General features: G+C 42.6%; 1 protein-coding gene across 1 annotated transcript; it reads left to right on the top strand.

Annotated features, from left to right (window-relative positions):
* The first annotated feature begins 1,581 nt into the window (after positions 1 to 1,581).
* On the top strand, positions 1,582 to 17,097 carry LOC106566345 (uncharacterized). The gene is made up of 3 exons (XM_045692844.2): positions 1,582 to 1,694; positions 3,307 to 3,714; positions 6,935 to 17,097. Exons 1-3 carry the CDS (start codon positions 1,663 to 1,665, stop codon positions 8,634 to 8,636), a joined length of 2,142 nt encoding a protein of 713 aa, XP_045548800.2. The 5' UTR covers positions 1,582 to 1,662; the 3' UTR covers positions 8,637 to 17,097.
* Positions 17,098 to 17,565: the final 468 nt, after the last annotated feature.

Raw genomic sequence — 17,565 nt, 5'->3', positions numbered from 1 at the left:
AACTAGCACTTGTAGGGAGTGTCAAGCAATTGATGTTTGCGCCTTTCACAGAGAGCGCTGTACACAGAAATATCGGTTGTAACCGGTCCAGCACTGCTCAAAGTCCCTTCATATGTTATTTCAAGAGGTAGACTGGCTCTGCCAGCCAAAACCTTCATCTAAATGTGAATTGATTCTCAAGCGGAATATGGTTCTAGAAACATGTTTTTATTTTTACCTTTATTTAACTCGGCAAGTCAGTTAAGAACAAATCCTAATTTACAATGACGGCCTAGGAACAGTGGGTTAACTGCCTTCTTCAGGGACAGAATGACAGATTTTTACCTTGTCAGCTCAGGGATTTGATCTTACAACCTTTCGGTTACTAGTCCAACACTCTAACCACTAAGCTACCTGCCCCCCCACCCAAAAAAAGCATAAATCCCTTTACTTTCATATCACATTAAAATAATTTCACAAATGCAAAATATACACTGTTTTAACGTGCATGTGTTGCAGCCGACAGTATTTTTCAGTTACATTACGTTTTAGTCATTTAGCAGACACTCTTATCCAGAGCGACTTACAGTACTGAATGCATACATTTCATTTCATGCATTTAAAAAAAAAAAAATTACTGGCCGCCGTGGGAATCAAACCCACAACCCTGGCGTTGCACACACCATGCTTGCGTTGCAAACACCATGTTCTACCAACTGAGCCACAGGGAAGCCTACAACATGTTACAACATGTTTCTGTCCGCCTTCTTCCATTACGCACTAGATAGCTAATTAGCACAGGTGTTCAGAGCATGCTAGATAGCTAATTAGCACAGGTGTTCAGAGCATGCTAGATAGCTAATTAGCACAGGTGGTCAGAGCATGCTAGATAGCTAATTAGCACAGGTGGTCAGAGCATGCTAGATAGCGAATTAGCACAGGTGGTCACCTCTGTCTTCCCTAAACACCAGCTGTAACATGGATATGTCAGTGTGGGAACAATAACCTTAACCCTATAAAGGTGTGTAGTAATACAACTTTTTTTTTTTTTTTTTTACAAATTCTCACTGATATGAAAGATACGTTCCATATGTTTCCAAAACCGTACCGCGCGGGAGCGATGCGTGTTCACGTTCAGACAGTGTCGGGGCTCTTAATAAAAGTTCCCTGGGAAGAAGATACATTAATCAATAGGCGGCAAAGGCATTTAGGGTCTATGAATGGGGTAGGGCTGTTCAGGCTTACAACCAGAGCAGAGGTACAACTTCTATTGAGAACTATTATACCAGATGTATTACAATGACCTTAGTGGTAAGACAAATGCACATTTGTTTTGAAGACAGATTGTCAAGGAAAGCAATAGTAGGGACTTTCTGGTGACAGTTCCACCTCCACCACTCATCAAATTATAAACTCTAAGCCTGGATGTGTTTTGATGGTGTGTGTGTCATGTGTATTTGCTGCAGATGGAGATAGTGACCTCATCTCAAGAGTTCACAACCGTTTACAGAGTAAGACAACTGCTCTCGCGAGATCCAAGGGCTCATGCAATGGGTCTTATGAAACAGTTTCACGGATCTCGCGTGAATACGCCACTGACGGCAGTGAAATTGAGGCAGGGGTGAGAGGTACCCATGAGATGTTTTGAGAATTTTTTTTATACAATTATTTATTTAAATAAAAATGGCCGCCGTAAAGAGCGGAGACGAGAGACTGTAAGTGTGAATTACATGTATTCACCATTTCAATGTCGAGTTAGATGAATGTTCAAGTCGTTTAAAATGTATTGCTGTATTTAGCTAAAGTAATGCGTTGTATTTTTGTTATGAACTGGTCAGCGGGCAAGCTTACTGAAAGAGGCGTTCTGAATACGTCACCAAATTATACATAAATAAGTATTCCCCTACTTTAGCAGATCATAGATGAGCAAGGAAATTGTCTCAGTTAGATTGCTATCGTGTGTGTGTGTGTGTGTGTGTGTGTGTGTGTCATTTTCTGACCTTTTGAAAACACACCCTGTAGATTTGTAAATATATTTACTGTCAACAAAAATATATACCCAGTTGTGTTCTTGTGTTTGCACTCTGTTTGTCCATATCCTCCACCCTCAAAACCAATTTGGCTTGCTGGCTAAATAGCTGGATAGGATGGAGCGTCATCCGGTTACATATGTGGCCATTTGACGTGGTAATTTTGCGACAGAATAGCCACATGTCATTACACATTTGTTGTTATGACGTAAAACCATTTATTTATTTTCTTTACAGAGAAAATGGGTTGCTTGGTTATGACGACTGTTATCATCTAGCTAAATACTAGAGGTAGCTGACATGAGTTGGCCCATTTTCTAGAATAACAAATCATGTTATGAAGCAATTAAGGTATTGCTTTAATTGCATGAAGGACAGAGTATGATATGGCAGTGGTAGAAAAGTATATTGATGTACCGTGAAAATAATGCCCCGTATTTTCGCTACACTGGCATCTGGTATGGAGATATTCTACATAGGACAATTTATACAATTTATTTTATTTTTATTGTAAATATTCTTTATATGCATTACAATTAGTCAGTTAGGTTGAAGTGAATAGCATATTGTGATGTAGCTGCTGCTGTAGGCTACATCTAACTTTACTGTTGTGTATATCAGAATAAGATGCTTGTGTGTACGTGGATCGACCATGTGCAGTACAAAATATTCGAACCATTGACATCTCTTGCCTAGTGGCTTCTCTGGCTGGCTGCGTCATTCAATATGCCTGCTATACGGACGGTGCTTATCTCCACAGTGAGTAGAATGTGGTTCAGTCCAGTTCAGGCAGACTGAAGGTTTTGTCCTTAATGCCATATATATATATATTTCATATTTTGTGAAGAAACAGCACAACACAATATTTTTTCCCAAAATGTGTTTTTTTACGACCTTTGTAAACAGGTAGTGAGTAGGTTGGGAGCAAGCTGAGGCTTGTAACTTATCTGTGACTTTTTGTTTAAAACATGTTGTACTCTTATCGGCATTGAAGATAAGTTTGCAAAATTCTTGGAACTTTCAATAAATTCCCTGTTCCCCCCCCCCCCCCCCCCCCCCCAAAAAAAACACCTTGGTCGGAGGATACCGGATTCCCTGCTTATTCCCTCCAGATTCCGGGAATCCTCAAACTGGGATTTCAGGAAAACCAAGGAATTTATAGAAATTTACAGAAACATTTTTTTTTTTTTGGCAAACCTAGCTAAGGATAGCCATTCTTCATATTCTCTGGTCTGATGAGCTGAGACCATGCCTCTGCTTTGCCTCTCGCCCTCATGACTAATGTTGTCTTCCACAGCAGTGAAGATGCCAACCAGAATCAGAGCTCCAACGACAAGGACCCTAAGACACACAGCAAGCCAAAGAAGGTGAGGCGGGAGCGGACGGATATGGAAAAAGAGAGGCTGGAGTCTTCATCCACCACCACTACTATGTCCTCCCCTCCTCATCCTCCAGTCCAACAGCCCAGTGCAGACCAAGACCAGCCGCAGCCGGCTGAGGCGGGGCCCTCGGAGCCCATGGTTACTGCAGTTGGTGAGGCCTCGGGTCTCTTTGAGTCCCCTGCGTCGCCCAAACAGAGGAGGTCCATAATCAGAGACCGTGGTCCTTTGTACGACGACCCCTCTCTACCCCAGGGCTGGACACGTAAACTCAAACAACGCAAGTCTGGGCGGTCCGCCGGAAAGTTTGACGTCTACTTGATGAAGTGAGTAGGCTATGAGAGAGAGCCATATCAAGAATTGTCTCTCAAAAGCATATCCGAAATAACGTCATGATATAATCATATTAAATATAATACAGAGAGATATGATACAGAGATGTGATATTAAATATTTTGCTGGAAGTAGCGAAAAAAAAATCTTGTCTGTTTCATCCCTCATTGATATTGTATTGTGACTGAATCATATAGAGAGTGTTTTACAAGACTGGTTTAATGTGACTGAATCATATAGAGAGTGTTTTACAAGACTGGTTTAATGTGACTGAATCGTATAGAGAGTGTTTTACAAGACTGGTTTAATGTGACTGAATCGTATAGAGAGTGTTTTACAAGACTGGTTTAATGTGACTGAATCGTATAGAGAGTGTTTTACAAGACTGGTTTAATGTGACTGAATCGTATAGAGTGTTTTTCAGGACTGTTTTGAGGTTGATGGAAATACAAAGATGGATTACACTTCACAAAGTATTCAGACCCCTTGACTTTTTCCACATTTTTTTACGTTACAGCCTTATTCTAAAAATTGATTAAATAAAAACAATTCCTTGGTAATCTACACACAGTAACCCATAATGGCAGTGTGAAAACGGGTTTTTAGACATTTTTGCAAATCTATTAAAAATAAAAAATACCTTATTAACATAAGTATTCAGACCCTTTGCTATGAGACTCATAATTGAGTTCAGGTGCATCCTGTTTCCATTGATCATCCTTGTGATGTTTCTACAACTTGATTGGAGTCCACCTGTGGTAAATTAAATTGATTGGACATGATTTGGAAAGGCACACGCCTGTCTATATAAAGGTCCCACAGTTGTCAGTGCATTTAAGAGCAAAAACCCAAGCCATGAGGTTGAAGGAATTGTCCGTAGAGCTCCGAGACAGGATTGTGTCAGGGCACAGATCTGGGGAAAGGTACCAAAACATTTCTGCAGCATTGAAGGTCCCCAAGAACACAGTGGCTTTCATCATTCTATAATGGAAGAAGTCTGGAACCACTAAGACTCTTCCTAGAGCTGGCCGTCCGTCCGGACAAACTGAGCAATCAGGGGGAGAAGGGCCTTGGTCACGGAGGTAACCAAGAACCCGATGGTCACTCTGACAGAGCTCCAGAGCTTCATCTATGGAGATGGGAGAACCTTCCAGAAGGACAACCATCTCTGCAGCTCTTCACCAATCAGGCCTTTATGTTAGAGTGACCAGACGGAAGCCACTCCTCAGTAAAAAGCACATGACAGACCACTTGGAGTTTGCCAAAAGGCACCTAAAGACTATCAGACCATGAAAAACAAGATTCTCCGGTCTGATGAAACCAAGATTGAACTCTGGCCTGAATGCCAAGCATCACATCTGGAGGAAACCTAGCACCATCCCTACGGTGAAGCGTGGTGGTGGCAGCATCATGCTGTGGTGATGTTTTTCAGAGACTGGGAGACTAGTCAGGATTGAGGCAAAGATGAACAGAGCAAAGTACAGAGAGATCATTGATGAAAACCTGCTCCAGAGCGCTCAGGACCTCAGACTGGAGAGAAGGTTCACTTTCCAACAGAACAACAACCCTAAGCACACTGCCAAGACAAAGCAGGAGTGGCTTTGGGACAAGTGTCTGAACGTCCTTGAGTGGCCCAGCCATGGCCTGGACTTAAACCCGATCGAACATCTCTGGAGAGACCTGAAAATATTTGTTTAGCAACGCTCCCCATCCAACCTGACAGAGCTTGAGAGGATCTGCAGAGAAGAATGGGAGAAACTCCCCAAATACTGATGTGCCAAGCTTGTAGCGTCATACCCAAGAATAATCAAGGCTGTAATCGCTGCCAAAGGTGATTCAACAAAGTACTGAGTAAAGGGTCTGAATACTTAAGTAAATGTGATTTCAGTTTTTTGTTTAAATTTTAATAAATCAACAAAAATGTGTAAAAAAGTTTTTGCTTCGTCATTATGGGTTATTGTGTGTCGATTGATTAGTTAAAAAGGTAAAAAAAAAATGTAATCCATTTTAGAATAAGGCTGTAACCTAAGAAAATGTGGAAAAAGTTCAAGGGGTCTGAATACTTTTCCGAAGATATTTGCTCAGTTCGTACTGGTACTCGCCCACCTTGTATTTCACCACACTTACAGTTGAAGTCAGAAGTTTACATACACCTTAGCCAAATACATTTAAACTCAGTTTTTCACAATTCCTGACATTCAATCCGAGTAAAAATTCCCTGTCTTAAGGTCAGTTAGGATCACCACTTTATTTTAAGAATGTGAAATGTCAGAATAACAGTAGAGAGAATTATTCATTTCAGCTTTTATTTCTTTCATCACATTCCCAGTGGGTCAGAAGTTTACACACACTCAATTAGTATTTGGTACTAGAACACGTCTCCTTCCTGAGCGGTATGACAGCTGCGTGGTCCCATGGTGTTTATACTTGCGTACTATTGTTTGTACAGATGAACGTGGTACCTTCAGGCGTTTGGAAATTGCTCCCAAGGATGAACCAAACTCGTGGAGGTTTACAATGTTTTTTCTGAGGTCTTGGCTGATTTCTTTTGATTTTCCCATGATGTCAAGCAAAGAGGCACTGAGTTTGAAGGTAGGCCTTGAAATACATCCACAGGTACACCTTCAATTGACTCAAATTATGTCAATTAGCCTATCAGAAGCTTCTAAAGCCATGACATCATTTTCTGGAATTTTCCAAGCTGTTTAAAGGCACAGTCAATTTAGTGTATGTAAACTTCTGACCCACTGGAATTGTGATACAGTGAATTATAAGTGAAATAATCTGTCTGTAAACAATTGTTGGAAAAATGACTTGTGTCATGCACAGTAGAAGTAGATGTCCTAACTGACTTACTATAGTTTGTTAACAAGAAATTTGTGGAGTGGTTGAAAAACTAGTTTTAATGACTCCAACCTAAGTGTATGTAAACTTCCGACTTCAACTGTATCTTTACAGAAAGGACGTTTACAGATCCGTTTACAGAAATGACGATTACAGAGATCTTTACTGCTAGGACGTTTACAGAAATTACATTTACAGATCGGTTTACCGTTAGGATGTTTACAGTTAGGAAGTTTACCGTTAGGATGTTTACAGTTAGGAAGTTTACAGTGCAGTTTACATTTAGGACATTTACAGTTAGGATGTTTAGCGATACATTTACAGTTAGGACGTTTACAGTCGGGACGTTCGTTGTGATCTGTATTTCAGCCCAGAGGGGAAAGCCTTCCGTTCCAAGGTGGAGCTGATCGCCTTCTTCCAGAAGGTCGGAGACACCGCCACCGACCCCAACGACTTCGACTTCACCGTGACAGGGCGTGGCAGTCCCTCCCGCCGCGAGAAGAGACCCCCAAAGAAACCCAAGGTGATGAAACCGTCAGGGAGGGGCCGGGGTCGGCCGAAGGGGAGTGGGAAGTTACGCCCGGCCATGGAGGGCGTGGCAATGAAGCGCGTGGTGGAGAAGAGTCCTGGGAGGCTCTTGGTCAAAATGCCTTTCAGCGCATCCAAGGCATCTGAAGCGGCGGGGCAGCCGTCATCGCATGTCGTAGTCGCCAAGATGCGCCCGGGACGGAAAAGGAAGGCGGAGACAGAACCGCAGACTGCTCCGAAAAAGCGGGGACGTAAGCCAGGGTTGGTGTCAGCGGTAGTTGGGGCGGCGGGTTCAAGTACTTCCTCCTACGCAGCGGCTGCTATCCTCGCCGCAGAAGCCAAAAGGAAAGCTCAGAAGGAGTCTTCCACTAAGCCGGTGCAGCAGACCGCTCTACCTATCAAGAAACGCAAGACCAGAGAAACTATTGAGGAGTTGAAAGACATTCCAGCTATAGCCGAGGCAGGGATAGGGACAGGGAGTGCTGTGGTGGTGGCAGCAGCAGAGAGGACAGACCAGGGACAGAAGGATCAGGGACAGAAGCTGCCAAATAGTCCGTGGAAGAAGCACAAGGACAGTCCCGTGACTGCCGGGCTGACCGCAGAGGACAGTGGTGGGGCCAGCGTTGGGTCTAATAGTGGGGCCAGTGGAGGCGGCAGCAGCAGCAGCGTCACTACCCCAAAGAGTCACAGCCACAAGAGAAAAGAACGTACGCCGCACAAACACCTTCACCATCGCCATCACCACCGTCGCCACAGTCACTCCTCTGTAGTGGAGGATCCTCTTCCCCTACCCTCCCAGCGGCCCCCTCACCACCACTTCCCCGGCTTGACTATGGGCCTGGTCTCCCATACAGCGAGGGCCTCGGTTGGGCCAGGGGCCCTACTGCAGAATGAGCCCCACGACCTGAGCACCTCTAGGGGGCCATGCCGGGCCAGCACCACCACGGCCAGAGGAGAGAGAGAGGAGGTCAGGGAGGTCAGACAGGACAGGTGTCTAAAGCCTCCGGTAGCTGCAGTGGTGGGAATGGGTGACACCAGGGCCAACAAGCATCATGTGGACGTGGCAGCAGGGACGGTGGAAGGGAGGGATTTGAGAGACATTGTATCCTGCTTAGTCGTACCCAGACCTAGCCGGGAGGAAACGGTCTCAGCCGTACCCAGACCTAGCCGGGAGGAAACGGTCTCAGCCGTACCCAGACCTAGCCGGGAGGAAACGGTCTCAGCCGTACCCAGACCTAGCCGGGAGGAAACGGTCTCAGCCGTACCCAGACCTAGCCGGGAGGAAACGGTCTCAGCCGTACCCAGACCTAGCCGGGAGGAAACGGTCTCAGCCGTACCCACACCTAGCCGGGAGGAAACGGTCTCAGCCGTACCCACACCTAGCCGGGAGGAAACGGTCTCAGCCGTACCCAGACCTAGCCGGGAGGAAACGGTCTCAGCCGTACCCAGACCTAACCGGGAGGAAACGGTCTCAGCCGTACCCAGAGCTAGCCGGGAGGAAACGGTCGAGTCTCGGACGCCGGTCACTGAAAGGGTTAGTTGACTGCATTGCAGGACCCATGTCTGTAAGGAGAGAGGAGACGTTTAGTGCAGCAGTGGATTTTATAAAAAAAAACAACAAACAGAAAATGTGTACATAAAAACAAAAGGCAGCTGTTGGTTGATGTTCTTTCTGTGGGTTGGGCTGTTTATCTGTTTATTGACAAACAAATAACGCAGTTTAATGGACAACCCACAACAGATTGCTTCCTGATACATTTGTACTTTTTTTTTTTTTCATTGTTTTGTTCTTTCTTTCTGCTTTAAACCTGTTAGTCATCCACTGCGACCCATGATCCTTTGCTCAAAGCTTACAGGACGTGGAGGACCTACACTTCCTGTATACGTCATCAGCCGGAAACTATGGAATCCATGGTTTAAGATACCATTATGAAAATGGGACTGAAACACGGTTGGATTTGCGTAAAGCCAAGGCACATGTCCTGTCTGGCCCTTTATAAGTGGACTTGCCAATGTTGTTGTTCTGTGCTCCATGGATAGAGGCCTCACAATATACATATGCCATGCAAGCTGCCACTGCTTCTGTCGTAGCATCCTCTTATTACGCACAGGGTGAGTCCAAAATAGCACTCTGTTCCTCATTTTAATGCACTGCTTATAGGGTCCTGGTCAAACAGTGTGCACTGTATAGGGAATAGGGAGCCATTTTGGATGAAGTCTCAGTTTCCAGTCCACGCTCTACAGTCTAAGGCCTATTCATTTAGGTGACATGTGTTTTCCTGAACCTATATTGTGTCCACACGTCCCAAATGGTACCCTATTCCCTATGTAGTGCACTACTTCAGACCAGAACCCTAAAATTAGTGCACTACATAGAGAAGAGGGTATCATTTGGGACTCACTCCTGAAGCTTTGAAACTAAAACACTCTTGATGCTGACAGATAACTTCCTATCTGATGGTTGAGGAGACGAAACCACAGGGTTTTAGAGGCTTAGATACACCAATGACGTGTCGTTTGATGAATGTTTTGGCTACTGAAAACAGGTTTCATTTTATTTAAACGTATTAGAATTCCAATTCTAATGATGCCTTTTCTCGTCGTTTACTTATGTAATGGAGACTGTAGTCCCACAAATACACAGAAGCAAATAATAGAATACCAATCATTAAAACTGTATTTAAAAAAAAGAATTACTAGTAATGCAAATTAGATAGTACATGGAAATTTTACCCAGTTTCTCCTAAATTGAGTGTTTCCCCACAGTCAGATAGGAAGCTAAAAGCACAACTGGACCCAGGCATTATTATAGCCAATGCTCCGTAGATTCGTCAATACCTAAAGTATCAAAAGTTTTCTAATACTCAAATTACATCCCAAAGACATTATAAATAACCAAATTCACTGGAGGAAGATATTTTGTTGTCTGTTGTGTGTGTGTGTGGGGGGGGGGGGGGGGAATGTGTCAATAATTAAATGGTAGACAGCATAGTGGGTCAATTTCCACAACAACTAAGAGCGTTGAAGAGCGAGGCTCAACTTCTCCACTGTTTTGGTCCCGTGAAATCGAACCGGTACACATGCGCAGATACTGTGTGAGAGCAATACTTGCTCATCTCAATATCTCCGCTACTGTTCGTGGCAACATCATTTAGTCAAGTCTACCTTTTTTTTTTTTTATGTATTCAGTTGCGTTCTAAAAATGTATTTCAAATAGAAGATGGATTTTTTGGGGGGACCAGGAATATTTAAACCAGTTTTGACACAGCCACTATGGATGTGAACACAGTACTTCTTTCTGCATGCTACTGGATTATCTTCTATACTCGTGGCTTCATGAAACTTCCTGTGTTAGACTAGTTGCTTTTCTTTTAGTTTAAACTCGCAGGTAGGAAGATGTGACACAAAACAAAACATAACGCATGCTCGTGGTTTTAGGCGGTTTTAGGAAGCTAGAACCTACTCCATGGTCACTATAGAGGGTTTTAGGAAGCTAGAACCTACTCCATGGTCACTATAGAGGGTTTTAGGAAGCTAGAACCTACTCCATGGTCACTATAGAGGGTTTTAGGAAGCTAGAACCTACTCCATGGTCACTATAGAGGGTTTTAGGAAGCCAGAACCTACTCCGTGTCCATGGTCACTATAGAGGGTTTTAGGAAGCTAGAACCTACTCCATGGTCACTATAGAGGGTTTTAGGAAGCTAGAACCTTCTCCATGGTCACTATAGAGGGTTTTAGGAAGCTAGAACCTACTCCATGGTCACTATAGAGTTTTTTTTTAGGAATGCTAGAACCTACTCCATGGTCACTATAGAGGGTTTTAGGAAGCTAGAACCTACTCCATGGTCACTATAGAGGGTTTTAGGAATGCTAGAACCTACTCTGTGTCCATGGTCACTATAGAGGGTTTTAGGAATGCTAGAACCTACTCTGTGGTCACTATAGAGGGTTTTAGGAAGCTAGAACCTACTCCATGGTCACTATAGAGGGTTTTAGGAAGCTAGAACCTACTCCATGGTCACTATAGAAGGTTTTAGGAAGCTAGAACCTACTCCATGGTCACTATAGAGGGTTTTAGGAAGCTAGAACCTACTCCATGGTCACTATAGAGGGTTTTAGGAAGCTAGAACCTACTCCATGGTCACTATAGAGGGTTTTAGGAAGCTAGAACCTACTCCATGGTCACTATAGAGGGTTTTAGGAAGCTAGAACCTACTCCATGGTCACTATAGAGGGTTTTAGGAAGCTGGAACCTACCAGTGTTTTTAGATAAGAAATCATGTGAACAGTGACATCATAGTCGGTCATATATAAAACGTATGGTTGGAATTCAATCAAATCTGCATTGAGCAAAAATCGGCATTCCTGCGCAGACAATAGTCTACAATTTGTGTGTTGATCACAAGCAAAATTTAAATCTGTTTTGTTTCACCCCATTAACAATGTCTCGCTAATTATATTAGTTAATTAAATTCGTTAATTACATTCGTTAAAACATGCCTTTTTTTTATTTTGGCTCAATAACAAATGTTTTAATGAGTTTTACCCTACACTCAATCCCTCATTCACACAGAAGCAATTCCATAAATTTACCGTAATGGCCCTGACCAGAAAAACATTGTTTCTAATCTGTTCTAATCTACTCAGTCTTGAATCTGAAAAACTTATTCTTGCATGTCAAAACTCCAGAGATCAATTTGTTATTGACTTCTTACATTGTAACATATTATGATAGTATAGATTATTATTACTTTAAAGTACCAATATGTTAAATCTGGAATTCTCTGTAATGGACATCGTGACGACAGTATGGATGTTGTGTAGAGTTGACCTGTTACAGTAGTTTTCTTAAACAGTAGTACTCAGTTTTGGCACAGCACCAGACGTCACAAAACATATATATATATATTTTTTAAATCTGCACGAGAATGTTTTTTGCCTTCTGTAGATCAGATGTAAGAACTGTGAAAGTTTAGACCCCCATCCTGTCTCCACCTGGGGAGAATATTTCCTATATCTACTAGAGATACAGACCCCCATCCTGTCTCCACCTGGGGAGAATATTTCCTATATCTACTAGAGATACAGACCCCCATCCTGTCTCCACCTGGGGAGAATATTTCCTATATCTACTAGAGATACAGACCCCCATCCTGTCTCCACCTGGGGAGAATATTTCCTATATCTACTAGAGATACAGACCCCCATCCTGTCTCCACCTGGGGAGAATATTTCCTATATCTACTAGAGATACAGACCCCCATTCTGTCTCCACCTGGGGAGAATATTTCCTATATCTACTAGAGATACAGACCCCCATTCTGTCTCCACCTGGGGAGAATATTTCCTATATCTACTAGAGATACAGACCCCCATCCTGTCTCCACCTGGGGAGAATATTTCCTATATCTACTAGAGATACAGACCCCCATACTGTCTCCACCTGGGGAGAATATTTCCTATATCTACTAGAGATACAGACCCCCATCCTGTCTCCACCTGGGGAGAATATTTCCTATATCTGCCAGAGGAGGCGTTGTCCTCCTCAATAAAATACAAAGTGTAGACAAACAATAGTTTGGATGTGGCCCATATCTCTCCTCTTGCTTCGCCTCTTCCCTTGCCCTAGTGACTAGGGAGGGGCACAATGGATAATACGAGCTCTCTTGCTCACAAAGGGCTATGTAATATCTTCAAATTCACAACAGTGCGGGGAGAAATAACTGTTCAAGTCTAGTGTATCAAAAACCTGACATGATCACACCATCTGCATTGTTGCAGTTTGGATGTTTTGGTACAAGTTGACTGTTTTACTGAGTGAACCCCCAGTGACTCCAAGCACCACTGGCTCTTTCTCTCCCCCCCTCTCTCGTTCTCCCCCCCCGCCCCTCTCGCTTCCCCCTCCAGCTCTTTCTCTCTCCCTCTCTGCAGATCATCACAAGGATCTCTCACACTACACAAATGCCCTTTCCACCCTACTGAGCCAAGCTGAGCTGAGCTGTACTGTGCTGTCTCCGATATTATTTCCAGCACAGTTCCAGCAACTATGGTGGATGCGGAACTAGGTCAGTGCAGTGCAATTCAGCTTGTCTCAGCGCAGCTCTGTAGTGTGAAAGGATTTAACGATACCAGGGGTCTGACTCAGTCTTCAGTAATACGTCTCCCCTGGTTCAGAAACCTGGAGGTGGAGGCTAGAGGAGGATATGCACTTTTCATGCTCCATTTAATATTTAATGAAGCAGAAATGGGATATAGTAAATATCAAAAAGTAGGATGAAAAAACGAATTGGTTACTTTCAGTGCATTCGGAAAGTATTCAGACCCCTTGACTTTTTCCAGATTTTGTTACGTTACAGCCTTATTCTAAAATTGATTAAATAGGTTTTCCCCTCATCAATCTGCACACAATACCCCATAATGACATCACAATACCCCATAATGACATCACAATGCCCCATAATGACATCACAATGCCCCATAATGACATCACAATACCCCATACTGACAAAGTAAAATCTGTTTTTTTGTACATTTCTGGAAGAAACCCCCCCCCCCTTCCCGGAAATATTACATTTACATAAGTATTCAGACCCTTTACTCAGTACATTGTTGAAGCACCTTTGGCAGCGATTACAGCATCGAGTCTTCTTGGGTATGACGGTATAATCTTGGCACACCTATATTTGCTCCGTTCATCTTTCCCTCGATCCTTACTAGTCTCCCAGTCCCCGCCCCTGAAAAACATCCCCACAGCATGATGTTGCCACCACCATGCTTCACCGTAGGGATGGTGCCAGGTTTCCTCCAGATGTGATGCTTGGCATTCAGGCCAAAGAGTTTGGTTTCTTGGTTTCATCAGACCAGAGAATCTTGTTTCTCATGGTCTGAGAGTCCTTTAGATGCCTTTTGGCAAACTCCATGTGGGCTGTCATGTTCCTTTTCCAGAGGAGTGGCTTCCGTCTGGCCACTCTACCATAAAGGCCTGATTGGTGGAGTGCTGCAGAGATGGTTATCCTTCTGGACGATTCTCCCATCGCCACAGAGGAACTCCGGAGCGCTGTCAGAGTGACCATTGGGTTCTTGGTCACCTCCCTGACCAAGGCCCTTCTCCCCTGATTGCTCAGTTTGGCCGGGCGGCCAGCTCTAGGAAGAATCTTGGTGGTTCCAAACTTCTTCCATTTAAGAATGATGGAGGCCACTGCGTTCTTAGGGACCTTCAATGCTGCAGAAATATTTTGGCACCCTTCCACAGATCTGTGCCTAGACACAATTCTGTCTCGGAGCTCTACGGACAATTCCTTGAACCTCATGACTTGGTTTTTGCTCTGACGTGCACTGTCAATTGTAGGACCTTATATAGACAGGTGTATGCCTTTCCAAATCATGTCCAATCAATTTAATTTATCACAGGTGGAGTCCAATCAAGTTGTGTAAACATCTCAAGGATGATCAATGGAAACAGGATGTACCTGAGCTCAATTTCAAGTCTCATAACAAAGGGTCTGAATACTTATGTAAATAAGGTATTTAAATATAAATATATATATACATTTGCTAAAATAAAAACTAAAACAGATTTTGCTTTGTCATTATGGGGTAATGTGTTTAAAAATATAATACATTTTAGAATAAGGTTGTAACATAACAAAATGTGGAAAAAGTCAAGGAGTCTGAATACTTTCCGAATGCACTTTATGTCCTGAAATTCTGCCATTGTGATCAGTGTGGACTTGAGGACTGGATCGAAGCTCTATGTCTCCATTACCTGGTTCACTCTGTAGGGCTGAACTGACCCCGGACAGCATCGAAGCTCTATGTCTCCATTACCTGGTTCACTCTGTAGGGCTGAACTGACCCCGGACAGCATCGAAGCTCTATGTCTCCAAAACCTGGTTCACTCTGTAGGGCTGAACTGACCCCGGACAGCATCGAAGCTCTATGTCTCCATTACCTGGTTCACTCTGTAGGGCTGAACTGACCCCGGACTCTGCTGGTTCTGTAGCCTTTCCAGCAAGGAACCAAGGCAACCCAGTACAGCTAGGCATGGTTTGACTCTGCAGTAGAATCAGGTTCAAGTGAACAGCATAACCATTCTGGCTAGCTGAGCTGCAATCTAAGGGCTAGTGCCTTGCTTTGCGGATTTACATTATACACTGTATTGATTTACATTATACACTGTATTGTGTGACAGATGTGGCCTTTGATTAAAATAATTGTATTTTATTCCAGTAAAATTAAACTATGGTCTAAGGAAAAGGTGAAATTGTAGCCTGGACAATTCATTAGCTTAGTCCCAGGTCTGTTTGTGTTGTCTTGGCAACGTAACGACCCTAGGAATGGGTAAGACGGCACAAACGGATCTGCGACCAGGCTACAATTTCACAGTGAGGATCTTGCATTCCTTAAGTGAGAGTTAAGGTTAATAACAGGTTATATATATATATATATATATATATATAACAGGTTATAACGTGAATAACACATTAATAACAGATGGTTATCACACTTCAATCAGATTGTGTCTGTTTGGACTCAACCCTCACTCAGTATGTAACCAACCTGTAGTTGATTGTGATGTTTGCCTGTTAAGTAATAAGTCCCACATTTTTCTATTGGGATATGATTAAAGAAATATCTAGTGGTGTAGAATGTAATTTCATGGACACAGCTAGACAGATTTTTGATGTGATAGCATGTAGTGAAGAAGAAATAAAGAACTATTCGTTTATTTATATTTATGGAAATAAATTAACGTGCCAGCTGAACCAGGACTTGTGTTTTTCTTTTGGTGAAGGAGAGTTGTCAGTATATTTTTCTAGAGATATGTAGTTCTTTCATGTCCCCAGCTTCAGGATGTTAGATTGAACTATTTCAGACATGGTAGCTTTGACAATGCTGTTTAAACTGTCTCTCACACCAAATCACTGCTTTTTTTTCTTTTTTTTAAAAGCAATAGTATATCAAGCAAACAAGTGAATTTACGTTTTACGTCATTATTCAATTTGCTTTTTTAATTTTCTCCCTACACTTCTATCCCCTATTCGTCAATTGTGTAATAGGTGACATTGATGTATAGGATTAAGTTAACCTAACCAGATTTATTTATTGAATGCCGATTCAGGTTGAAATAAACATAACGGTAAACTTTGATACAAATTTCAAAAAACAATCCACTGTTGGAGAAGAAGTTAACTGTCTATTTAACATAGTCTTGTGCCTTGAAGTACTAGAATTTATACTGTGGTCGATGTGTTTTTATTTGATTTATTCTGAGTCCTGTATTTGCCTCTTGTTGCTATTCTGCACTTTGAGTGTATTATAGAGTAATAGATAAAAAGTATTTTCTCAGTTTGATGATCATTTGCCTGCTTTCATTTAAACAAAACGTATTTAGAGGAACTGAGGACTATAAGTGGCAATAACGAATATGTCATAAGACCTTTTGACAATTTAAGAGATTTTGTTGTTTTTCGTATCTTGTTTTAGCACTTTGGGAAATTGTTGTTGTTGTTTAGCATTATTATTATTATTATTATTATTATTAATATCAAATAATTGGTCATCATTAGCCTGCCTTATGCCTTCCGACCACGGCTTTATATGAGATAATATTTAAATCATGGCCAGTGTATGAAATACAAAAATTAAAGATCTGCACTTTATATAGTCCGTTACCTGACAGGACACACATCACCCTTTTCTATGTATTTTTACCTTTTGAATTAGTCATTTTATTTTGATATTTTTTTTCATTTAGTTTCAACTAGTAATGCAAAGTGGATGGGTAGTCCTAAATGTTAGCAACAACTATTTTAATGAAACAAACACACGTTCATGGTGTCAAGGGTTATATTGTATTATTGTTATGCCATTTCCAAGCCATGTCTTTGCTTTCCTGAAACTGAAAAGCATAATTTGTGTGAACTTTTATAGTAATGTATCTGTTTGTTTGATTCTATGTAACAAACATACTAGTAAACAACATATATCTATCTACCTTGTCTTGTGTGTAAACATTATTTTTTTCATTCATTCATTCATTCGGTTGACATTCATTTGGGCAACCACAAGTCACTTTACATCGCCACGTGTGTAATTCATATCCGAACCCTGACTAGAGCCATGCCACATATATTCTAGCCCATACCTCCACCAATCCACTTCCTCTAGCTAGCCCATACCTCCACCAATCCACTCTCTCCAGCTAGCCCATACCTCCACCAATCCACTCCCTCCAGCTAGCCCATACCTCCACCAATCCACTCCCTCCAGCTAGCCCATACCTCCACCAATCCACTCCCTCTAGCTAGCCCATACCTCCACCAATCCACTCCCTCCAGCTAGCCCATACCTTCACCAATCCACTTCCTCTAGCTAGCCCATACCTCCACCAATCCACTCCCTCCAGCTAGCCCATACCTCCACCAATCCACTCCCTCCAGCTAGCCCATACCTCCACCAATCCACTC

This window comes from Salmo salar, chromosome 13, assembly GCF_965601325.2.
Source record: "Salmo salar chromosome 13, fSalSal1, whole genome shotgun sequence".
Lineage (NCBI taxonomy): Eukaryota > Metazoa > Chordata > Actinopteri > Salmoniformes > Salmonidae > Salmo > Salmo salar.
This window is presented reverse-complemented; position numbering and strand designations above follow the sequence as displayed.

Excerpts from the sequence above, each read along its gene's own strand:
- LOC106566345 (XM_045692844.2), top strand. The coding sequence starts at position 1,663 with ATGGCCGCCGTAAAGAGCGGAGACGAGAGACT. Across the intron at positions 1,695-3,306 it reads AAGAGCGGAGACGAGAGACT|CAGTGAAGATGCCAACCAGA; the intron begins GTAAGTGTGAAT and ends TGTCTTCCACAG. Across the intron at positions 3,715-6,934 it reads TTTGACGTCTACTTGATGAA|CCCAGAGGGGAAAGCCTTCC; the intron begins GTGAGTAGGCTA and ends TCTGTATTTCAG.